A 26,136-nucleotide genomic window follows, 5' to 3' on the forward strand; every position below is an offset into this window, starting at 1 on the left:
GGAGGTGCAACTATAGGTGTGTCCTTTGGGCTTTCACCACTGTTACTTATGACAACATTTCCACTTGTTGTTTGACCCTTCTAAGGCTTCTTGTCTTTCCTTAATGTAATTGGTTTCAGGTGAGGATAAAGAATCCAGCAAGTCTCTTTCAAATGTATGTCTCCTCCACAATGAGAGCACTTGAGATGCCTCTTGTCTAAATGCTTGCCCCCCTTTTGGGTTGAAGAAATCAAGGCTGAATGCTCAGCAGGCTGCACTTGGATGTCTACTTGCATCTCTTTCCTTCTAACCTCTTCATTCCTTACAAGATAGTAAACATGATGTAAATCTGGAAGCTCATCCCTTCCCAAAATTTGGGATCTTATGCTTTCATACATTGGGTCTAGGCCAGCCAAGAACTTAAAAGCTCTACCTTCTTCAATTTGTTTATCATGACTCTCCTTACCTCTTGTATTTTCCAAGTCAAATACAAGGTGGTGGTTCAGTTCTTCCCATAGTCCTAAAGTTGCAAAGTTGCAACAGACATATCCCCTTGTCTCAATGCAACAATATCTTGGATTAGCCTATAAATTCTTGCATTGTTCTTCCATTGTCCGTAGGTTTTAGACACCTTCCCCAAATCTTAGAGGCTGTAGGGAAGTGTTGAACAGTCCTTGCTACTATTGGAGTCACTTAGACAAGCAGCCAGGACATAATAGTAGCATTCTCCTTGTGCCAAGTTGAGTAATCAACATCATCCTTTTTAGGCTCCTTTTGTCCATCTATATAACTCATAAGTTCCCGGGAAATAATGAAAAGCTTGGATGAAACAGACCATTCTTTGAAGTTGTATTCATCTACAACACACTGGTGATCTGCAGGCTATGCAGATTTGGGTTTTCTAGGTTTGAAGACCTCCCACCAGTCCTATTGTCCTTAAAAAACACTTCTCCTGATATTCAAGACATATCCTACCTCTGATAGCAGCTGTAATCTAAATGAGAGGGACAAGATTTCAGACTTACCGGAGTCGTTACTAGGCTGTGAGATTAGCTTCTTGTAGTTCCTGAGACCTCTGAACTCAAACCTCGACAAAAAAAAACTTCTGTAAATGGACTGAAAATACTCTCTGTAACCAGTTCTGGGCTGAGAGCAACTTCTATGGCCAAAACCACAACTTCTGGAAGTCAAACCTAGGCTGTGACCACCCCCTGCCATCTGTTCTAACTCCTAGACAGCAACTAGGATTGTCCACTCAGTCCAAGATCTGTTCTACACAGATCACTCTAGTAGCCAAATGGCTACTAACTGCTGCAGAAACACTAGTAGGGCATAAACGGCTAGGAAAACCTCTACTTGGTCCCTACACGCAAAGAGAAACCCTAGACACAGACATTTCTGTAGTCTACAATCAGTCCTAGTCCTAGGGCTTCTTCACAGTTGCAGAGATAAGAGAAGAGAAAAAAAAATAGAAGAGAGAAGAAGGAAAAAGGAAAAAGGAAAGAAACTAGATGTAATCAGTCAGGCCTGTAGTTTCTTGTGATGATTGAGAGAGAGAGAGATAGGTACGGATGATAGAAAGGAAAGGCCAAAAAACTCAGTACTGGCAGCCGCCAGTTTTCTATTTATATTAATCTTTATAAAAAAAGGCAAAATTACAAGTATGCCCCTGGCGGTATATCCTAGAATAAGAACAATAGGAAAAGAAAAAAAGAAATGACTAGTAAAGTAACTGAAACTGTCCCACTAACATCAATTACAATGAACACTCAAGCCTTACAACACTCCCCCTCAAGTTGGACTGAAGATGTCTATCATGCCCAGCTTGTCACATAGCTCATTGTGCCTCGAACACGGAAGTCCTTTTGTGAGGACATCAGCAAGTTGTTCCTTGGTATTGACATAAGGGATACAAATTTCCCTTTTTTCCAATTTCTCTCTTATGAAGTGCTTATCCACCTCAATATGCTTAGTCCTCTCATGTAGGACCGGGTTGTTGGCGATGTTTATTGCAGCCTTGTTGTCACAACAAAGAGACATAGGGTTATGAACAGAAACTCCAAGCTCACCTAGGAGGTTCTTTAGCCAAAGGACTTCAGCCACCCCATGTGCCATAGCTCTATACTCAGCTTCTGCACTTGATCTTGCTACCACACTTTGCTTCTTGCTCTTCCAAGTAACCAGATTTCCTCCCACAAATGTGCAATACCCACTAGTGGACTTTCTATCATCCACTGCTCCTGCCCAATCAGCATCTGTAAAGACTTCCACCTTCAGGTGATTGTGTTTACTGAATAGTAGGCCTGTTCCTGGATGTTTCTTCAGGTATCTAAGGAATCTCTCTGCTGCCTCCATGTGTGGCTTCTTAGGAGAATGCATAAACTGGCTCAGAACTCCAACTGAATAGGCAATATCTGGACGGGTCATGGACAGATAAATCAGCTTTCCCACTAACCTTTGGAACTGCTTTACATCTTTCAGAGGTTCACCAATACAGTCACCTAGCTTGTGGTCCGCATCCATAGGAGTGTCTGCCGGCCTTGCACCTAACTTACCTGTATCCCGTAATAGATCAAGGGTGTATTTCCTTTGAGAGACAAAGATACCCCTTTTTGAATGGGCAACTTCGATCCCAAGGAAATACTTTAGGAGTCCTAGATCTTTCACTTCAAATTTGGATGCAAGGAATTGTTTCAATTTCTGTATCTCTGAACTCCAACTCCCTGTAATGATGATGTCGTCTACATACACTATCAATACGGCAACCTGCTCCTGACATCTCTTCACAAAAAGTGTATGATCAAACTGGCACTGTTGGAACCCCATCTCTTGAGCTGCCATGTGAAACTTACTAAACCAGGCTCTGGGAGACTGTTTTAAGCCGTAGAGAGACTTCCGCAACTTGCACACCTTGTTTTCACTTCCCTTGGCAGAGAATCCAGGAGGTTGAACCATGTATACCTCTTCTTCCAAGTCACCATTCAGGAAGGCATTCTTTATGTCCAGTTGATGCAATTCCCAGTCAAAATTAGCAGCTAAGGATAGGAGAACCCTAATCGAGTTCATCTTAGCCACCGGGGCAAAAGTCTCATCATAGTCAACTCCATATACCTGTGTGTACCCTTTGGTTACTAGTCTTGCTTTGTACCTTTCAACTGTTCCATCTGCCTTGTGCTTAACTGTGAACACCCATCTGCACCCCACGGGTTCTTTCCCCTCTGGAGGATCCACTAATTCCCAAGTCTGATTTTTGTGGAGGGCATCAATCTCCTCCTTCATGGCACCTATCCACTCAGGGAATTTTAAGGCTTCTGCAACATTCTTGGGAACAGGGACACAGTCAACTGCCGATAGGAAGGCTCGGTACACGGGAGAGATGTGGTCATAGGAAACAAAGTGGGTAATGGGATGTTTGGTAGTGCACGACCTGACTCCCTTTCGTTGAGCAATAGGGATGTCTAGGTCGTCCACAGTGGGAGAAGGGTTAGGGGTTGGACTTACCTCCTGGGATTCTGATGATGTTAGTTGCTCAGTGGTTGGCTGCTCCACATTTCTATCACACTGTTGATCTCTCCAACGAGTACGCTGGAAGACATGGAAGGGAGTGAGGTCCGGAATAGAAGGAACGAACACCTGAACCTGCTTCTCCTCTTCCACACTACGGCTCTCCCCCTGAGGAGGAGGGAAGAATGGCTCGGATTCAAAGAAGGACACGTCCATAGACACAAAATATTTACGACTGACTGGATCAAAACACCGATACCCCTTTTGAGAGGATGGGTACCCCAGGAAGACACAAGGAATGGACCGAGGGTCTAACTTACCTCTGGATGGAGACAAATTGTGGACAAAGGCCCAACAACCAAAGACTCTCATGGGGATGGAAAATAAAGGTGACTGAGGGTACAGTAACTGATGAGGAGCCATGTAATTTAACACTCTGGAGGGCATGCGGTTGATGACATACGCAGCTGTAAGTATAGCATCCGCCCAAAACCTTTTTGGTACATTCATGTGGAACATCATCCCGTGGGCTATCTCAAGGAGGTGCCTGTTTTTCCTTTCTGCAACCCCATTTTGTTGTGGTGTTCTGTCGCATGAGCTTCTATGAATAGACCCATGGGAGGCGAATAACTCATTTAGCTCCCCATGGAAGTATTCCTTCGCATTATCGGATTGGAAGATCTGTATTTCAACATGGAACTGTGTAAACACCATCCTCTGGAAGTCTTGCACTATCTTTGGAACCTCTCTCTGCTACGCATAGGGATTACCCATGTATAGCGAGAGTAATCATCAATCAGTGTAATAAAATATCGATATCCACCCTCAGAGGTTACATTTGTAGGCCCCCATACATCAGAATACACAATATAAAAAGGAACACTTGATCTTTTATTGCTGGAATGAAAAGTTGTTCTACATTGTTTACTCAACTGACACGTTTGACACATGAACTCTGACACTGAACACGACTTAAATAAAAGTGGAAACAAACATTTTATTACTTCAAAAGAAACATGACCTAAACGACTGTGCCACAACAAAATTTGACTCTTATTTGACTGACTACGTGACTCTGAGGATGACACAGAAAGACCAGCTTTGTTGTCGAGAATGTAGAGACCGTCCACCAGGCTTCCTCTACCAATCGTCCTCCCAGAAGTTCGGTCCTGAAAAACACATGAATCAGCAAAAAAGGTTACACTACAGTTTAAAGAACTTGTAATGCTACTAATTGAAAGAAAATTTATGGGAAGTTGAGGGACATGCAACACACAATTCAGGTTAAGGCCATGGGGAAGGGATATCGATCCTTGACCGACAATGGAAGAAAATGAACCATCTGCAAGTCTCACTCTATCCCTTCCTGACAAAAGGCTATAAGAATGGAATAGGTTAGGCTTACCGGTCATGTGATTTGAGGCCCCTGAGTCAAAAATCCAAGGGGAATCTGTGGGAGTGGCATGGAATGCAGAAGCCACATTACCTGAAGTGGATGCAAAGGAGGTAGAGGGAGTACCAGTGACTAAGCTATCCAATTGCCGCAATGCCCTACCATAAGATTTCAGATGCTCCCTGAATGAATTCATTATATCCTCCTTGGGGTCAAGTTTATTAGGAGAGTCCCGGGTACTACCGGCAACCTGAGTGTCTTGGGTTGCCACATGTGTTGCACTCGTTCTTTTCACGTGACCTTTACCCTGTTCTTGATTCTTTGCTGCCCACTTGGGTTTCCCGTGGATGTCCCAACAGGTGTCACGTGTATGTCGTGACCTTCTACAGTGGGTACAAAAGAGTTTATCTTTATCATCTGCCTTCTTAGGATCACCTTTCTTTCCTATTGGGTTGTTATTCACCGCAGCCAAGGCAACTTGTTGCTCCCCCTCGGCTGTAACCATCACACTCCGCATGCTTTCTTCAGATTGGACGAGGGAGTATACTTCGTGTACTGTAGGCAATTCCTTGCTTCCTAGAATCTGCACCCTTAATGGTTCATATAAAGGGTTCAGCCCTAACAAGAAGGCAAACACTCGCTGCTGAGAGATCAGTTTCCTGTAGGCCTTAGCATCATCATCGTGCTTCCACTCTATGGCCTGATAATGGTCCAACTCCTTCCATATGGAGGTAAGAGCCGAATAATATGAGGACAAGCTGCGGTTTCCCTATTTACAAGTGGAGGACTCAGCTTGTAGTTGGTAAATCTTGGCATAATGCCTTTGCTCAGAGTAGGTACTTCTGGCCTGTTCCCAGATCTCATTGGCGGTGTCTGCCCACATAAAATTCTTCTTCACATCAGGTTCCATAGCTGCAAAGAGCCAAGACATCACCATACTGTTTTCTTGGTCCCACCTATCATGTTCAGCTGTATCACCCTTAGGTTCTTTCACCCTTCCATTGATGTAACCGGCCTCACCCCTTGCTGTTACATAGAGTTTTACACTCTTAGCCCACTCCAGGTAGTTCAGACCATTCAAGGGGGTGATTGGCATGGGAAAGACCATGGTTTCACCTCCCATACCTGCTGTATTGCAGGTTGAGGTGTTCCCCAGTGAGGTCAGTTCCTGACTTGCCATTGGAAATTACAACCAACCAGTCCAAATGCCACCTAACAGCACAGCCGCCACAACTGGAATGTGGCAACTCAGGATTTACTCCTATGGATGGGAGCAACAAGCTATTCAATACTGCTGAGAGCACAAGAACTATTGTTGAGAATGAGAAATCAGTCACTACAACGTCCAAACAGAACAATAAAGAGTCCAGTCATCAGTTCAGCACCACAAATACAGACATTACTGTCAGTCTGAATGTGGTTCTCCCACTCTAACCATCCAATTATTCAAACTAGTAATCATATAATCAAGGCCTAAGCCCTACGCACCATTGGATAAAGGAGACTGAGAGAAACTAAAACTAAAACATACCTGTTCAACACTAGATCAGAACCTGCTAGGGTTTCATTGCACCATCAACTCCCTCCTTTGATTAGGGTTTCAACAGACCAGCACCATCCCACGGCCAGACACAGGTAGGGTTTTCAGCAACTGTCGCATGAGTCCACTAGGGTTTCAGTAGAAGTACAGCCGCAGGACTGACTAGGGTTTCTGCAAGCACAGTGGGTTTCTGCAAACACAGTCGCCAGAGAGAACAGTAGGTTTCTGCAACAGTCGCCATAGAGAATTAAAAAACACAAGCCGCCGCTAGGTTTTTTTTCCTTTTCTCCTTTTCCTTCTAAAACAAAAGTAGTCACATCCAATCCCCTTCGGAAAGACTGATGCTAGGATCGTAGGTCTTCTCCAGCCCAGAAATTCCGCTCTGATACCATGTAGTTTCTTGTGATGATTGAGAGAGAGAGAGAGAGATAGGTACGGATGATAGAAAGGAAAGGCCAAAAAACTCAGTACTGGCAGCCGCCAGTTTTCTATTTATATTAATCTTTATAAAAAGGCTAAATTACAAGTATGCCCCTGGCGGCATATCCTAGAATAAGAACAATAGGAAAAGAAAAAAAGAAAGGACTAGTAAAGTAACTGAAACTGTCCCACTAACATCAATTACAATGAACACTCAAGCCTTACAACAAGGCCAATTGGTGCTCAGATACCATGTTTGCTGAAGTACAATAGTAGAAGAAGAAGAAGAGAAGAGGAGAGAAGAGAAGAAGCTTGTGAATGGGTGGCAATGTGTTCTCAGCCATCCCTAGAAGCTATTATATATATTAACAATAAGATATTACAGGAATAGACTAGAATGCCCCTAATTAGTGATGGGGCACCTAGACATAATAAAATAAAACAGGTTTAAGCCCAATAACTAAAGGCCCATAACAAACTATAGAACTGGAACATAAAAGATAAATAAGCCCACCAACACTAAACCACTCGATCCAACACTTCTAAAATTGTTATTCAATAAAAAGCACAATAAAAAAAAAAGTCTATTAGTGCCTTCACCCCATATAAGGCTTAGTTTGGGAAGAGTGCAAAAACAAGGTTTAGAAATAACATATACAAGGTTTTGTACTACATATATTTGTATTTACACTTTTCTCAAACTGAGCCTAAAGAACACATTATAAATGTTCAAATGGCATCTCATCGTCATGCTTCTTAAATAGAGTGAAGAGGCATGACACAAAGTCCAACCAATACTAATATGGAGATGGCTTCAAAGATGTGGCAAGATTGTCTTACAAGCCAAAAGCTGATATAGGAATCAGAAACAAACCTCTTGACTTTGTTGAACGATTCAGGGAGTCCTCATTACAAATCTGAGGCAAGCATGCTAATCTTTCTGCAGTATTGAGATCCCAAATCTCAACCTTTGCATATTAATGACATAGTAACGTAAGGCAATGATATGGCCAAGTGAAACCAGGAAACAAAATATGAAAAAGCAATATTTCTACCTGAGAAGGTTGTTCCCCTGCTACAGCCACAAATTTTGATCCTTCAGTAGAATCTGATCACTTAAAAAATCAGGTAACCAGTTGGAGGTATAAACAATCTTGAAATATATGTTAAGAATCGAAACAGAAAATAATCAGCTAGAGGGTAACATTGTTAAGTATTTTGCTCCTTCAGGCAGGCAATTCATTTGGGTCAGACACAAATAGAAAAGATAAGAGTGGTGCATTAAAAGATAAAATTATCTATATTGGAAGGTTTGGAATCATGTAAAAAGCACTTCAGTTTAATTTATTAAAAAAAGTAAATTAAGGCTGAAAACATATTACAAGGCCACCAAACAATTAAGACACCAGATACAGGATTAACAACCAAATGTAGCAAATAAAAATTTTACACATTGTGACTCTTTTCTAGAACCACCATGTTCCTTTTTTTTTTTTTTTGATAATTGAACCATCGTGTTAATAAAGGTTACCTCATTATTGATAAAAAAAAATAATGCATGGACACTTATTTAAATGGGGATTTCATTACAATCTTCTCTGGACCATAGGAGTTGCAGACCCTATAACAGCAGAATTGAAGGCACTACTTCAAGGGCTGGAGCTGTGCCCTTAGTAAGTCAGATACTTGTAAAATCTAAATAAACACTCTTAACTTAAACATAAACTAATGGACCTTGGGCCCAATAACTCCCTAACTATGCTATCTAAATAAAAAACAGGTGATATCAACACAAAACTCAACACTCTCCCTCAAGTTGGGAATAGATGTCACACATTCCCAACTTGTGTAGATCATGTTCCAACTTGTTTCTTGCAACACCTTTTGTAAGAACATCAGCAAGCTGCAAGTCAAATGCAACATATGGTAAGCACACTTCCCCGAATGTCACATTTTCCCTTATAAAGTGTCTATCCACTTCTATATGCTTCGCCCTATCATGCTGAACTAGGTTGTGGACAATGTTAATTGTTGCTTGATTGTCACAGTATAGCATCATAGGATCTTTGGCCTCAACTCCAATCTCCCCTAACAAGGACCGAACCCAGAGGAGCTCTGAAACACCATGTGTCATGGCTCTGTATTCAGCTTCTACACTTGATCGTGCTACAACTGGTTGTTTCTTACTCTTCCGTGAAACTATATTACCTCCAACAAGAGTGCAAACTCCTTATATAGATCTCCCGTCATCTAGGCACCCTACCCAATCAGCATTTGTGTAAGCCACTAACTTCAACTGTCCATGGTCAGCAAACAATATGCCTCTACCTAGGTGTCCCTTCCAATAGGAAAAGTATCTTGAAAATGGCCTCCCAATGCTGAACTCGTGGGGCAAGCATGTATTGACTCACCATTCACTGCATAAAAGATGTTTGGTCGTGTCATACATAAGTATAGCAACCGGCCCACTAAACTCTAATACCTTCCAACATCCTTTACTAGCTCACTTTCTGAAGCAATTATCTTGTGGTTCTGATCAATAGGTGTATCAGCTACCCTAGCCCTAAGCTTGTCTCCTGTAGTAAGTCCAAAACATACTTCCTCTAAGAGATAAAGATCCCATGCTTGGACCTTGCCACCTAAATGCCCATAAAGTATTTAAGCTCCCCAAGATCCTTAATCTCAAACTCTTTATGCAGGTTCCTCTTCAAGGTATCAATCTCACTCAAATTGTTTCCTATGATTACAATGATATCCACATACACTATTAAAACCAACACCAATGACTCCCTCCTTTTAACAAAAAGGGTATGATCAGATTAAGTTTGAGTATAGCCAAATACAACCAATGCACTTCTAAACTTATCAAACCAAGCTCTAAGTGATTGCTTCAAACCATATAAAGACTTCTTCAACCTACATACCTTTCCTTTTGTTGCATCATTGTAGAAGCTAGCTAGAAGATCCATATACACCTCCTCTTGCAAGTCCCCATTGAGAAAAGCATTCTTCACATCAAATTGGAAGAGTGGCCAAGAGTATGTAGCTACTTGTGACAGAAGAATCCGGACTAAGCTCATCTTTGCCACTGGTGCAAAAATTTCCAAGTAATCTATGCCATAAGTCTGAATGCACCCTTTTGCAACCAATCTCGCCTTGTACCTTTCTATACTTCCATCAACATTGGACTTCACTGTATAAACCCATCTACATCCAATTATCTCCTTGCCATTAGGTAAATCCACAATCTCCCATGTCTAATTTTTAATCAATACTTTCATTTCCTCCTGCATAGTTGTCTTCCACTCAGGTTTGGAAAGAACCTCACTAACACTCCTGAGTATAGACACAGAGTCAAGGGAGGAAAGGAAGGCCCGGTAGGAAGGAGATAATCCACTATAAGAAAGATAGTATGAGATGCAATGAGCAATACACTTCATCTTCCTTTCTCGAAGTGCAATATGGAGATCTAGGTCATCTGCAATGGTGTTAGGAGCAGGGGTAGTAGTATCAAAAGGAACTAAACCATCAAAGGAAACATGAGGCATACCTGGGTCCATGTCAATCGAACCTGGAATCTCCGATCAGCCGATATGGAGTGACATGGGTTCCTCTGTTGTGGAATCAACCTCCATGTGTTTTCGTTTTGTAGGCACTGTTGTGTAAAACACTAAGAGGCAAGACGCAATGACAGTGGCAAAGTGGGTGGAGTAGGTGGGTCAGACACTGGAGTGGACAAAGGAGCTAGTACAGGAAGTGGTATAGATTGCTCACTTCCTTCCCCAAAACACTCCCCCTGAGAAGAAACCCCCGAGAAAAAATGTATGGGTTCAAAAAAAGTGACATCCATAGTAACATACCGACTCCCGAAGATTGGACCATAACAATAATACCCCTTCTGATTTCTAGCATACCCAAGGAAGACACACTTCTTCGCCTTAGGGTCTAGTTTTAAGCAGTGAGGACCAAGAACCTAGACAAAGCAAACACATCCAAAAACCCTTAGAGGAATATGGATCATCTCTTCCTCAGGAAAAAGGTTGAATGGAGTGCTATATCCAAGAACACTATAAGGCACCCGATTAATCAAAAAAAAAAACTGCTATAAGAACTGCATCACCCCGAAAACAAACTAGAGCTGTAGAGCTCAACATCATGCTTCTTGCTACTTCCACAATATATTTGTTCTTCCTTTCTGCTACACCATTCTGTTATGGAGTGTATGTACAACTACTCTGATGGACTACTCCATGCTCTAATAGGTATGATGCCAGATTTTTTTCAAAGTATTCCCTAGAATTATCTGATATAAATACTTTCACTCGTACCCCAAACTGCGTCAGCACAATCTGATAGAACTGCTAAACCAAAGACTACTTCATCACGGCATCTAATCAAATATATCCAAGAGTGTCAAGAATAATCATCAACAAACAAAAGAAAGTACCAATGTCCACCCATAGAGGAAATATGGTATGGCCCCCACACATCAATATGAACAATATCAAAAACAAAAGAACATCTTTTCTTGCTTACTTTAAAGGAATGTCTACAATGCTTTCCAAGTTGGCAACCCTCACACTCTAAGTTGGACAAACTGACAAACTAAAACAATTTTGGAAACAAAAAACACAAAGAAGCAAAAGACAATGCCCTAATTGATTATGCTAAAGCATAATCTAACCCACCGACTCTGACTCAATGTTCTCACTGACATGATGACTCTAATCCTTCTTGTCATCCTTCCTCGGTTCATTTCCACCCTTATCCCCACTCGGCTTAGGCTTCAGTGTGCTAGCCATAGCTGACTGCTCAAGGCTTGGGTTTCTCATCATCACACTCCTACACTCCTCTCCAGACCATGGTTTTAAAAGGCTATTGAGGCGAGGCCAAAGGCCTAAGCCTCAAGGCAAGGCTAACCAAAAAGGCGTGACCTCTATAGCCTTTCTCTCCATTGCCAAGGCTTAGGCCTTGAGTTGTTCGAGGCCTACGCCTTTAAGCCTTTAGCCTTGTGATGTACAAGGCCTAAGGCTTAAATAAGGACTTTTTTGGGGAATATTATTAAGAGGAGTGCTTATGGTAACCCCAGAGCTGCCGGCATTGGAGGAATTCTAAGAGATGAGAATGGCCACACATGCTGGGTTTATAGTGGTCCGATTGGGATAGCTGACTCAACAAAGGCAGAAGTGTTAGCAGCTCTAACAGGGATTTGCCTAGTCAGCAAACTGGGTATCCAAAGCTTCTCAATTGAAGGTGACTCAACCAATACTATAAGATGGTTGGAACAACAGGAAACTGGACCTTGGAGACTTAATCACTTCCTATCAGAGCCAAGGGACCTCCTGGCTCCTTTGAATGTTTCTCTAACCTGGATCCCAAGGGAACTAAATGTAATGGCAGATGGTCTAGCAAAATTAGGAGTTATTCTAGAGTCTTTGTACTGTGATTCCTGCCCTCCTATGTAATTCTCAGGGGACTCGCCCCTCTCTTGTATTTGTACACACTCTTGTGTACCTCTCCTTTCTTCAATAAAATTGTTAACTTTTCTCAAAAGAAAAAATATTATTAAGAGGAGTTAGTATTAACTTAGTTGTTAAAATAATTAAATGATAAAATTTTCAAGGGTAAAGTAATCTACCCAATTTTAGTTTATGCCATTAAGGAGTCCACAACCTCCTTAAGAACTTATTCACTAAAAGACAAAGCAATAACCTTTTTCAATTCAGCATATTCAGCTATTATCAAATCATCTCTAAGTTACCTCATCCAAATAACTTCTTTATGGACCATGTAGCTAAAATTAAAAGTCTAAAACAAACCAATAGAACTACAAAGTATTTTTTTATCAACAATGGAGATACAAAGAATAAACCAACCTCCATGCTTTTAAACCACAATGAAAAAAAAAAAAACAACCCAAGGAAAAAAGTATTAGAGAAAATATAAAATGAAAAGAAAATAAAAAGTTTGGCACTATATATGATTATTTTTTTAATAAAAAAAAACAACCCAAGGAAAAAAGTATTAGAGAAAATATAAAATGAAAAGAAAATAAAAAGTTTGGCACTATATATGATTATTTTTTTAATAAAAAAAAATTGTTAGCTTGATCCCTAAATCATGTCAAATTCAGGTTGGGTCGAGTAATGTAAATCTAGAAAAAATAACTTATCTTTCCTTCATTTATTTCTTTTCTAATAAATATAAATGCATAGCTTTTCTTTTCTTTTTTTCTTGTTCGAGGCTTACACCTCAAAACGCCTTGAGGCTTAGGCTTTGCCTCTTTTACATCCAACTGCCTTGCCTCCACCTTTAGCCTTTTAAAACCTTGCTCCAAACACAAAGGCATATGTCTGAGAGAGAGTTACACTATCTCAAGAAAGAATATGTTGTCGTGCAATGTCATATTCAAGGTTAAGTCCTACTAGAAACTCAAAAACCCTATTCTTCTCTACCAACTTTTGATAAGTTGATGCATCTTTGCTACTTTCCCAAACCACAGTCTCCAAATGATCCATCTCCTGCCATAAGGTTTTGAGGGCTGAAAAATAAATGGCAACAGACTTATCTCCCTACCTAGTAGCAATCACTTGGTTTCTCAACCAGTAGGCTCTAGCAACATTCTCATTCTATGAATAAGTTTCTGCCACTCCATCCCAAATCTCCTTAGTTGTGTTAGCCCATAAAAAGTTCTTATATAAGGTAACATGGAATTACACAGCCAAGTCATCACCATGTAGTTCTCCTATACTCACCGAGAGTAGTTATTCTCAAGTTTCTTTCCCCAATTTCCCACGAGCTCTAATGGTCATATTTGCAGATTGTGAACATTCTAAGTAGCTTATACCATCCATCTTGACTGTAGTGATGGTCTCAGCCCCGAAGAGATCACCAGTACCTCCTCCTTCACCTAGTCCCATTTCACCTACAAATTTGTTTTCAACTCCATAACCCTCCATAACTCCCAGAGTAAATCAAGAAATCAATTTGAGATGAAAAGAAAGAGATTTATCTCCTTTAGAAACCTCAAAGGCCTTCCTGGTACCCTAGAAGCTCCTCCCTCCAAAGATTCCCTTCTCTGTGGGAGTAGGAAAAGAAAGAGAAAAGGTTGTCACTCCCTCCAGAGACCTCCAAAATGGCTGGGACTTGAACCCCCCTCTTCAAAAAACCTCAAGAAACCCTAAAAAACTAGAGCGCCAGCTACAAGGGATTGCAAATCCACCAAAAAATCCAAAAACTGAGCTTACTTAAAGCCTTCTATCAGCTCTTTACCTCATCATGCAATTGGTTGATCTAGGGTTGCATGATGAAACAGCTCAAATAATCTCTGGACTTGCTCTAATACCAAGTAGAAAAGTGTAAATCTATTTTGATATAAAATCTGTGTAAGAAAGAGAAAAGAAAGAGAATAGAAGGTTTAAGAAGAGAAGAAAAGAAGAAAGAAATTGAAGATAATGGGAGAAGCCCAAAATTAGGTTTGGCTGCCCCTTTCATTAGCTTATATACTCACAAATAAAAACTGAATACAAAGACAAGTATGCTCTTAGTAAGTCGGCTACTTGTAAATCTATATAAACACTCTTAAATTAAACATAAACCAATGGGCCTTGGGCCCAATAACTCCCTAACTATGTTATGTAAATAAAGAAAAAAAAAGTGATATCAGCCCAAAAATCAACAAATGAATAACATTAGCAACAAGTAGGTTATCAAAGCATTGGCAAGCAACTGAAACGAGCAAGCTATACTAGCCAAACTAAGTGTAACATTTAATTGGATTCAAAGATCAGCCAACAATTAGGTTGATGCTCTGGCATGACAAGGAGTAACAATAGATCAACTATATTGGTGGGACGCTTTCCAAGAGGGAAGTATGTAATTTGTAAGTTAAAAATCATAAACAGGCGTGGGTCACTGATACTGGCCCAATCTTAAAGGTGCTTTGTAGAATCATGACTGTACATCATTCTTTTAAATACATCAATAAAATTTTAACCACTACTAATAAAAAAAAAAAAAAGATCAAGTCATCAAGTACAAATGCATCCAAATATACATTAATTTTGGATAATAATTTGCAAAATATACAAACCTTTCATTTGAAAAATGCTCTCAGTTTGACCTCCTTCAATACTTTCACTTTTAATACCATCTAGAACTTCCACACTAGAAGTTTGTCGTGCTTCCATATCATCATCCTTACATTCTTTGAGTACTTTATTACTTAGTTGCTCAACAGGTACATCAATAGGGGAGATATCAGCTTGGGTTTGCACCAAACAATGACTTGGTGTCTTCACTAATGAAAGTTTGCAGAAATGGTAAGAATTTGTTTTGATAGTAACTGAAGGTGTCCTGTCAAGAATCAAAGTGCAAGAGTTTAGAGCAAAAAAAAAGAACAGCAAAAAAAGAAGGAACAAATAGAAGAAAGAAAGAAAAATGAAAGCCAAACTGCCAAAGTTTGAGGCCAGATGACAGCAACTTATAATTTCAGAACTAACATTAAATTACATGCAGAAGTTTATATGTATGATGCTCAACCAGAATGCAAATAATTGAGAATTATTTTTAAGAATTAAAGCTATGTTTGGTTTGAAGGAAAAAGTAGGGAAAGGTAAGGAAACCTTTACAAACTTTGTATAGGTTTTCATACCTTTCCCTTCCTTTCCTTACCTTTTCCTCCAAACCAAACATAGCCTAAAGGTAAGGTATTGAATATATATTAAAGGGGTTTAAGGGTTGTAAGTTAGGCTACATTCTAAAGCTAAGGGCTTTTTTGAAAATAAGTTCAACTTTATTTAGTTTTCTGTATAACTCTTTGAGTGTTTAAAGCTAACGGTTTTAAGGCTGAAATGTACAACAAGTTGCACTAAACAAATAAATCCTACATAGTTCCAGAAAATCTTGAGGATCTAAACCATCTCATGAAAAGATTGGGGAGAACCCTTTGCATATTAAGTAGCACCTATTCATGCTGGACAATTGAGTTAAATTATCACAAGATAGACTCTCTTGCATGGATCTAAACTCACGTACTTCAGGCTCAACTACAAGATTCATTAGGCTTGGGCCTATATGTGTAAAGCGTAATTGTAAGCCCATGGCATGGGATTGGGTTCATATGGATTTGTGAAAAGCAGGCTATTGACAATTGTGGAAGCCATAAAAAGGCCCATATAAACCTCGAGAACTTTTATCCATTTTTCTTTTCTTCTGCTTTCCCTTTTCTCAACCTTAGGACCTACAAAAATGTTTGTGTGTCTTATGAGTTAAAATAAGGTACATTTATAACAGAAATCTCATACTGTGGGGATGTGATGCCACATGTGAACAGGGAAACAATCTGTTCCATCACAAATAGGATATCTCTGGGCCAAAACTCAACCCTTTTTTGTGAGAAAAGGTAACTGAACCTTCCAGGTATAAGCTGAAAGCCTAAAACACAAATGGATGAACTTAACCCACAATGTGCCTGGAACCTGTCTGCCTCATAAAACATGATTGCTTCCCATGCTTTTTTGACATACCCAGGTTTCCTAATTTATATTGGCCAAGAAACTTAGAAACTTTGGAATTTAGTAGTCATTTCATTAACCTGACCATACAAAAACAAAAAAAAGGCCAAATTATCAATTAATCATGTATACCAACAACATCCAAACAGAAAATTACTCAAAGAAATATTAGCAGACAAATCCATCCATGGATAATTCAAAAGGTTTGAAATTCATGAAAAAAGAAAAACATGGACAAACAAATCATAAGGTCAACTACCTGAGAAGGCCTCCCTCTTCGATATCCCAATACTTAACAGTTCCATCCCTACCTTGGCTACATGCAATTAAACGAAATAAAAGTAAATCATCAAACTCAATTCAAAGTCAAAAGAAGCCTGAAATTTTGTGAGATATTCAAGATTATTCAAAATCTTAAAATTCCTGGTAAGAATGAATGAACAGGAAGGAAATGCACCTGACAATTTTGTTGTTTCCAATCAAAGGACTGGTAGCAATGCAAATGATCCCATGTGCTGCAGTATGCACCCTGGAATACATTTTCCACCAGAACTTGTCCAATGATATGCATAAATTTGGAACTCCATGGGCTCAACATCAAAAGTGAAATCTGGGCGAATTAAAGAAATCAAAAGACTGTACCATGAAGAAGAAAGTGTCCTGTGTTGGGTTGTGTCCCAAATCCGCAACTCACCATTAGTAGCACTGTATAAACATCCACCAATTCAAATAAGGCCCTTAAATATCGAATATCCTTCATTATATTTTCTTATTTTTCTTAGTACTACGGTTACTAAGAAAAAAAAATGGATAAAACACATCCGGAACTTTCAAATTCACCAGTATCTATCTATCTATCTATCTATATATATTATATATATGATGAAATAGATAAATAACAACAGGAAAAAAAGGAAATAGTAAAGAAAAGAAAGAAAAAGCAAGTAAATAGCTATACCCTGTAAACAGTAAAGGTTTAGTTGGATGGAAGCAAACATCCATTACAGAAGCACGATGGCCTCTCAGAACTGCAACTGGATCGGGAGGAGGACGCCTTGTATTCATTCTGAATCACAACTCTGCTATTAAACATTGAAGAATCGTTACCATTACCAGCCCAGACAAAAAGGTCCAGAGTGGGTGTACGTTATAGAACCCTAGGTAGCAGTAGAATTAATACTTGTTTGCTATTTTTGCAAAACCATTGAAGGAAACCTTCGAGTGAGGAAATATTACTATGCGGAATTGGATGTAGAGAGCAAAACACGATTAGTGGCGCTATACGCACACAAGTTATCTACTATCATTCTTATTTTCTAAATAAACCAAAGAGAGTTCGAATTCTGTAGAGTTCGAAGATTACGAAATTGTGCGATAGGAGCTGAAAACCCTCGACACTCGTCTTATTGCGTCCAACTAGAATGACCGTCAAATGTGGCATATTGCTTTTGCTGCCGCGCGGCTTTGACTACTTTCTGCTTCATTTGTTCCTAGTTGAATGGCTCCACGTACGAGAGAGAGAGAGATCAGACTCCAGAGACGGTGAAGCCAAGGCAAGTATCTGGACCGTATAGTAAAGATGACAGTGGAAAGCATTTATTTAACGTCAGATTGGAATCTAGTCAACGCCATCCAATAGACCCCATCCTAGTCAGAGACCTTCATTTGTCGAAGAGCATTGCTATCGTTACAATGGTAGCGTCTTCCAATCCTCCCTCTGTCGGACTCTGCGTCTCGAGATCCTTCTGAACAGAGGAAGAAGAAAAAGAAGACCGTGGTAAGAGAAAGGTATTGTCTTGTCTCCTTGTTCCTTCTTTCTTTGCTTCCAGAAATGCACATTACGCAGTGACAAGCTCCCTTCTGAATTCCAAAACTTCACGCCTGGTATTACTTCGAGCTCACTCGCCTTCCTGAGAGCGATTATTTGATCGTTCAGTAACTCACGAGAACCATACGGTGTCTACCACTCAGTGGCTGCTCTTGAAAATTCAAAAAACAAAAAAAAAAAAAATTGCAACTTCTTTCTATTTCGAGCCAAAACAAAAAGGAAACTGCCGTGTGCGTGTAGCCGTGTACCTAAAGAATTTAGGGATTCCACCAGAAACCTCTGTTTTGAAGCTGAAAGCTCTCTCTCCTTTCCTGTTTCCATCGCAGTAGCTCTTGCAACCATGAAGTTAAGGCTTGCTTTAGTGCTCAGAGCAGCATGGATCGCAGGAATATTGCCCATACTGGTTGCTTCCATACCCTCCTCTCGTCTCAGTTCTTTTCATGGAGCTATCTTGGGATTCGCGAAAAGAGGGAAGATCATGCAGTTTTCTTCAAATGTAAGTCTAGTAGAACTGTAGAAGAAAAGCTCTTTTTTTTGGTAATCAGAAGAAAAGCTCATTCTGTTAATCTGTTTTGCTTCTCTTTCTTTTTTTTTTTTTTGGTAAAGACTTCTCTTTCTATTCAAGTTTTGTCTATTTTGTGTCTGAAGTTTCTAAACTTCCATATTGGGCAATTGCAGAACTAAAAATATCGACATTACTCTGTTTTTGGTAGAAGAAAAGAATAAAAATCTATGTTACTGAATTACTATTAGGTAGTTTTCTCCATTGTTGTTGATTCATGGCTAACTTAATTTTCATTACAGTGGCATTTGCTAAATTTTTCAAAATTTAGGACTACTTTTTAATGAATTAGATGCCCCCATCCTCATCACCAAAGAAAAAGCAGATATTTAACAAAGGGCTAAAGTTTGGTTTACTGTGCTATTAAAACTCTACTGCAACACATCCTTTCGAGTTCATTTGCTTATTCTTCCAACTAACCTAATTGGCTTAGTCAAGTTTCAACTGACTTGTTATCTTGTGGACCTGTAGAAATTTACTGTCCCTCAGAAATTCTTCTTGCATTTTTATGTGGTGGCTGTAATATGGACAACAGTCCTGCTACTTATGACATGGTTCTATGCATGTCGGATGGTTCCATTGGGTTCTGAGTCTCTGCATTACTCAACAGTTGCGAGCTACTTGACTGGAGGTGCACATATCTTTTCCATGCACAAGTCTCATTCAACCACAGTAAAGCATAGATACAGTGTTTGGAAGACTGTGTTTTTGCTTTTATTGATGGAAATTCAAGTCTTGAGACGCCTTTATGAGACACTTCATGTTTTTAACTATAGCCCTTCTGCTCGAATGCACATTTTCGGCTATCTAACTGGGATCTTGTGAGTTCCTGATCATTTCTCAATCTATATTTTTTTTCCTTGTAACCTCCTCTTCCATACACAAATTACTTTTGGTTTTGACTATATGATAATTTAACAATCTCCAATATGAAGTATTGTTTCTTCTCCACTAAAATGGTATCTGTATGGTTTATGTATTAGCATACGTTGCAAGTCAATTCAAACATCCTGCTGACCTGAATAATGCATTTCATGGTATCCATTTGCTAAAGCTTGAATGGTGTCGCATTTCTATATATGTTCAAAAAAGCTTATTACATACCTTCTGGTTGAACTCTATTATAATTGCTTGTTTGAATTCACCAATTGCTAAATCTATGATTTATATTCGTTTTGTTTCAAGGGATACTTTTTTTTATTGGTCCGTTGATGCCTGTGAAAATTTCCTTCACATTTTCTTATTTCATAGTTTATTTTTTAAATTTAGTTTAGTACTTTGGATAATGTCTGGCTTGTAGAAATTGCTGTGTCCTTTTGGAGTTGTTCCATTTGTCTTGCAGTTTTACTATTATTGTGAACTTGTCATATTCATCAAAATTGCTGGTGAGAAAAACATTATTGTCAACTCACAGAATCTGGGACACAAAAGTTCATTATCTCAAACAGATGCATCCTGTACAAATAATGAGAAAAACAGAGTATAAATGACATATCCAAGACTAACTTATAAAGTTGCTAGATGATCTGCAACCATAGTAATGCTTCTCAAACTTATAAAAACTTACAACCACTAACAAGATAAATAGAATATCAACAGGAGTTAGCCAGAAGAGTTGTATGAGGAGAACTGTATTGGGTGCCAGCCATTGTGACTTTGTGAGTTCGGCTATCAGTGCTATTTTAATGGGGATGAAATAGTTTTGGTTACTAGTCTCTTTACTCTCTTTCCATAAGAACTCTTTTGCAAGGGAAGAAATCAAGTATAGGGTGCAACCTAGATCCCAAGGACACCCCTTCAGATGAGAAAATGCAACAAGGAAAGTTTGCAGTTAAAAAACAATTTTCTCAATGCCTAAGGCTACAACAGTAATTAAACCCTGGTGAATAACTCAAACCTTGTATAAAATGATGCTTGAGGGATGCATATCTATGAAAATATGACTGCAATTTTTCCTAAGCCATTTCTAGTTTTACCACCATACTGGCTGAAAACTGGCCATCACTATTTAACATGTAATAACTTTATTCAGAACCTTTGAATTTGCAGGCCTTGGGCTTTGCATGCATGAAGGTGCCCTCATTTTATCACCAGCTATACAGCATTGAAACTCAATATCCTATTATTAGATTTTTGTTTTGGAATGGATATTGACATTGAGATTTTTCCTGTTTTCTTGATCAATAAAAAAAAACTAGATCATTTTTGGATTAATACCATATCAGCTTTTATATTTTATTTTTGTTACCATTTCTGTAACTTGTACATATGTGCTAAACCATATCATTTGACTTTTCTGATTTTTCTGAAGGTAGTTTTTATACAGCAGCACCATTATCACTTTGCAGTAGGTATGCACTGGAGGTGTTGAGATTTTCTGCTCATCAAGTAGCTGAATTCATTGTTAAAGGCCAACAAAACATGTCAGTTATTGAGTTTGATTTGTGGGGATGTATGAAGCCTCTTATAATGCTTGGATGGTTTCAGTGGATTGGAGCTGCTATTTTTATTTGGGGTTGGATTCATCAGCACCGTTGCCATTCAATTCTTGTAAGTGGTTTTTTTTTTCTTTATGAAAAAGAGCAAAGTAAAGATTTGTAATTTTGTATCGTATTGCTGTGTCAAAACAAAATTACAATAGCCCCACATTTACCCAGGAACTGTGCACAAATGATATACAAAAAGGCCACCTCATCACCTAATCCCTTTTACACAAAAAGAATCTCTTTCAGAAAGTGAGACTATAAGGTATTCCCTTTAACAATTTATGCACTCCCAGACATGAGAAAGCATGCATTGTATCTTTCTAACCACTACCTCTTCTGACTGAGCATTTTTTCAAATATTTTAACATTCCTCTCCACCCAAACGTCTCTTGTAAGAATTATGTCCTGCCAGTCAGTGTTGAACCATCAGTTAATTTGCTTGACAAAATAAGAATTATTTGATCATTTAGAATCATGTCCTGGTACCACATATGTTCTTGTTAACTGTACTCATGCATCTTGAGTTTGTAATGATTTATCTAAATTTATTTTTTGGTGTTGGAACTGTTTTGGAAATAGAAAGCTTGAACAACAAGCTTTTTATTATTGATCTATCAAAGATGGAGTTTCAAGAGGGAATTGGGATCAAACTGCAGAACTGGTATACAATTCAGTAATATATGGCAGCTGAGGTGGCAACGCTAAAGATTCCTACATATCCACCAAGTTCAATCTCATTTCATCCAACGGTCCTTTCATAATTAACTTCTTATTTGAAAGAAATATACTAAAGCTATAATTCATGCATGAATGGCGTATTTTCAGCCATCTGACTCAGCAGGTCAATCCATGTTTCCATGAGTAAATCAAGAGAAATAGGGGGAAATAAGGAAATAGAAAGAAAATAGAAAAATAGTAGATCCTTGGGTAAAAACACACAAACACCACCCAGGGGATCAGTCGTTAATAGTGCCAGATGGAGCCTCAAAAACATGGGTGAATTTCTCTTTTTAAATTCCTGATCACAATATAGATTTTTAAATTCCTGATCACACTAAAATGTGACTTTCCCTTTTCTTGGGGGGAGGAGGTAAAGTTCTAAATTGGAATTCTGTTTTCTTGTTTTGCACATTTACCAAAATTTCCAAGTGTTTAACAGGGTTCACTGCGAGAACAAAGAGATCAAACTGATGAGTATGTAATCCCTCAGGGTGATTGGTTTGAAATTGTTTCATGTCCACATTACCTTGCTGAAATTGTAAGATTTTTCTGGGGAAAGTGCTTCATCATGCTAATGCTTAAGCGCTTTGCATTCTTTTTTGTCCTGGTTTGTTAATATTCAAATTTCTTCTCTGGTGTAATGCAGGTTATATATGCTGGTCTTGTGATTGCTAGTGGAGGTTCAGACCTTACAATTTGGTTACTCTTTGGATTTGTGGTATCTTCCCTCCCTGACTCTTATCAGAAATTCGTTCTGAATACTTCTGTATCACTTTTTGTCTTTTCATTTTTCTCTGAAACCAAAGCTTTTGCATTGAATGGCGTCATAGGTGGCAAATCTTGCCTTTGCAGCGGCAGAAACACAAAGGTGGTATATACGTAAGTTTGATAACTACCCCCCTAACAGGCGTGCTATTATTCCTTATATTTATTAAACATGCGCCCCTTTAGAGGGCTTGTATATGGTCTTTAGATTGTTCAATGTGCTTTAGTGAGGCTATAAAGCCAATATGTACTTAATACCAGCAAGAGGCTCTTTTAAGTTTTAATGATCTCAGTTGAGCTTAATGGAAGTATTCTATTTGGTTGTCTTTTCGATTTTTTCTTTATGTAAATTATGGAAATGCTTTGTATAAGATCTAACTCTGAAAAGAATTAGAAGGAAAAGGAATTTGTGTCACCGAAGGAGATAAAAAACTTAAATCAGCAAACCCCAGTCACTACCGGTGTTTCAAAATCTGGACCTTTTGACACCCAGACAATTGGCCAGGTGGCAGGTTTGGTAGTTCAATTAGACTTAGCTCATTGACCAAAGTCAAAACCATCAAATAACGGGATATATTCAGGTCACCTGTTCAACCGTCTCAGTCAACAATGGTCTGAAAGCACTGGTCACTACATTAAATCAGCTATTATCAAATCCTATTTGGTCATGCTACACTATCAAGGCTATTTCCTCAGTCGAACTTTGAGTTCCTAGATTATTTCTTATTTGCCTCTTTTCTTTCTAGCCTCCCTTTAGCCCTTCTATGAGAATAACCACCAGATCAATTTTTCTTATACACAAAATATTGAAATTAAAATTAATATGATTATACACCTCTGACCAAACAACATGCCAAATTCAAATGAACTGTTGTGATTAATTTGTTATGTTTTTCACCAAGGGGGGAATTCTACAACATGAATGTTTTTCATCTGTTTATAAAATTGTCAAATCAAAAAAAAAAAATGAAAGACATTCTTGAACTGTGTTTTTTTTGTTTTGAGAAGCAAAAGCATGTTGGTTTTATCTCGAAAATAATTCAAGGTTTTGAACCATCAAGGGGGTGTTCTTCAATGTGAAATGTTTTTTTTTTCCCTGATTGCAAGTTTCCGAAAACAAAACAAAACCAGCTAGTTTGAAAACAAATTAGTTCTTAACAAAAATCGCAGAAAAAATGTTCTTGGTTATATATTTGTAATTTGTTTCCAAAACTGAAACAAAAACAAGTGTTCTTTAATTTCTGGTATAAAGAATATGTTTTCATCTATTTATTTAATATGATGTTCTATGAATCATATAATTTCTTTACTAAAAGATTTGTTTTTGCTTTAAAAACCATCATTCTGATGATTTCAAAGACATTTTGAAACTATAAAAAATATGGTTTAAAAAGACAAATATGACATTAAATATATAGATCAAAATAGGCTTTATAAATCTTAGGCCATGTTTGGGAATTGGTGATCTTTTTCTTTCATAAGCACTTAAATACACTTTGACTCTTTTGTCTTTTATTTTTCTTTAAATTTTCAAAATATATGGCAATCTGGACGCAGAAGATTACTGCCCGCAGGGAAACAGTGAGAAGATGTGACCACAGGGAAACCGTAGATTCAAAATCCACCGGTGGTAGATTGAAGATGGGTAAAGGAGAAGAATATCTGATGTCTCAACTTCCCTCCGCCGCTGGTTGCCTTCTGCAACCAGTAGATTCGAAGTCACGACTGAAATGACACGATTTGAATATTTGTAATCCCTCACAAGTCACAACTTAGGTTTTCTTTTCGGTGAAGGGTGACGAAACGAATCAGTCGCTAGTTACTACATGTCGGAGGGAAGGCGTAGAGAGAGAATTCGAGAAATAGGTTTCGCGGGGTCGAGATGCTTCGTCTATTGGGTATACGTGGTAGAAGCTTGTACCTCTACAACAATTGACCAATCGTCTATTGGGTGTACGTGGTAGAGGGCCTAGAGGCTTCTGTACACGCCTGCCTTATGCCACTCGTTGCAGAAGGCAAAGGAGAAGACAGCCTGATGTCTCAAACCCTACATTTTTACCTTCGAAGGGCATGATTGGAAATTTAAAAAATAAACGGGGACAGTTTTGATAAATAAAATTTGAACGAGTACTTATTGTTTAGGTTGTGTTTGGTTGCAATGCAAATAAATTTGCACTGATGCAAAAACTATGGCCGTATAAATGATTAGAGTGCAAAATTCTGGCCTATTTTTATTTCAATTTTTAGCTTATTTTGTTTGATTGCAGTACAAATGAAATTAAGATATAAAAAAGAATAAAATAAAACCTAAAACAAAATGAAATGAGAATTTGCATTTTTTTCATGCAATCTCATGCATTTGTATTAGTACAAATAAAATTGCACTGCAACCAAATATAACCTTAAGCACTAAAAAAAAGCTGGAAATTTGGGGTTATTCCAGACTTACTTCCCAATCATCAATAAATACTTAATTGTATGGTTCCGGCCCAAAATAAGTGATTATTTTTAAGCACTCCTAGACTTGGCTTTAAATTGAAGATGACATTTTTGTATGAAATTTGAAAAAAAAAATGTATACATAACCAAAAGCATATTTCATGTGTTTGTTTTAAGAACCAACTTCTTATCAAACCAAATGGTTTTGATTTGGTTTTTGGAACTTGCAAACAAAATTTGGAAAGCAGATGTTATGTGATTTCTAAAACAAGATATCAAATCAATAGTGGGGTATTTATAAATGTGTATGGTTTTGTTTTCCAAAAGAAAAACAGTTGCCACATCAGCAAGAATATATTCATTTTGCTAATTTGACAGTTGTTATGTTGCCAACCCCCCACTACGGTGGATGGAATCATGTTTGAACAAGAAATTTAGTTTCTGTTTTGTAAATAAAATGTGCATTCAAGTAGGAATGTGTTTTCTTTGTTTGTTTTAAGAAGCAATTTGTTTCCAAGGAGGATGGCTTTAATTTATATGTGGAACTCATAACAATTCACATTCATATTGTGAATGTCCTTTCCTATTGTGAAGCAAAAAATTAAATAGAAATTACCCAGCCAGATAAATAGCTATTCTGCGGTCCATGCAATCAAGTTTACACTAAGGTAGCGTTTGATAATGCTTTTAAGAGGTTTGAAATCTAATAACATTACTTTTTAAACTCCAAAAGCGGTATTCATCTTAAAATTGATTTGAAATTGAGTTTCAAATCCGAAATGTTTAGATCATGGGCCATTACTGAACACACTCAAATACGTTTCAGATGTGTTTGAAAGTCTTAAATGCCCCTCATAATATTCAAATATACATCCCTTTTTAAACCCAATTTTTTTTTATTTGACTCCTAACCATCGGTGGTGCAGGGACAAGACTCGAAGGGAGATGACGACGGAGAACTCGAAGAAACACCATATTCGCCAAC

The 26,136-nt window shown here is 38.4% G+C and overlaps 2 protein-coding genes across 5 annotated transcripts in view; one reads left to right on the top strand and one right to left on the bottom strand.

Moving 5' to 3' along the window:
• EMB2757 (Transducin/WD40 repeat-like superfamily protein) overlaps positions 1-17,896 on the bottom strand; it is a 28,097-nt gene extending 10,201 nt beyond the window's left edge. Inside the window, exons 1-8 of one of the 4 annotated variants that reach the window (XM_010273152.3) lie at positions 17,715-17,896; positions 17,310-17,430; positions 16,994-17,056; positions 16,809-16,880; positions 16,611-16,667; positions 14,929-15,191; positions 7,892-7,944; positions 7,711-7,804 (exon numbers count right to left, since the gene is read on the bottom strand). In XM_010273152.3, coding sequence (XP_010271454.1) covers positions 7,711-7,804; positions 7,892-7,944; positions 14,929-15,191; positions 16,611-16,667; positions 16,809-16,880; positions 16,994-17,056; positions 17,310-17,416 — 709 coding nt within the window. In that variant the 5' untranslated portion in view covers positions 17,417-17,430; positions 17,715-17,896. Of the gene's footprint in view, positions 1-7,710; positions 7,805-7,891; positions 7,945-14,928; positions 15,192-16,610; positions 16,668-16,808; positions 16,881-16,993; positions 17,057-17,309; positions 17,434-17,714 lie in introns of all 4 variants that reach the window. The other 3 variants (XM_088887390.1, XM_010273150.3, XM_010273149.3) reach the window with 3 other exon arrangements.
• A 623-nt stretch (positions 17,897-18,519) lies between these two features.
• On the top strand, positions 18,520-23,020 carry LOC104607497 (3-oxo-5-alpha-steroid 4-dehydrogenase family protein). Its single transcript, XM_010273147.3, has 6 exons — positions 18,520-18,675; positions 19,213-19,562; positions 21,057-21,291; positions 22,387-22,485; positions 22,594-22,665; positions 22,778-23,020. The coding sequence occupies exons 1-6, from the start codon at positions 18,520-18,522 to the stop codon at positions 22,880-22,882; spliced, it is 1,017 nt and encodes a 338-aa protein (XP_010271449.1). The 3' UTR covers positions 22,883-23,020.
• Positions 23,021-26,136: the final 3,116 nt, after the last annotated feature.

This window comes from Nelumbo nucifera, chromosome 5, assembly GCF_055504915.1.
Source record: "Nelumbo nucifera cultivar China Antique chromosome 5, China Antique-T2T, whole genome shotgun sequence".
In the NCBI taxonomy this organism is placed as follows: Eukaryota; Viridiplantae; Streptophyta; class Magnoliopsida; order Proteales; family Nelumbonaceae; genus Nelumbo; species Nelumbo nucifera.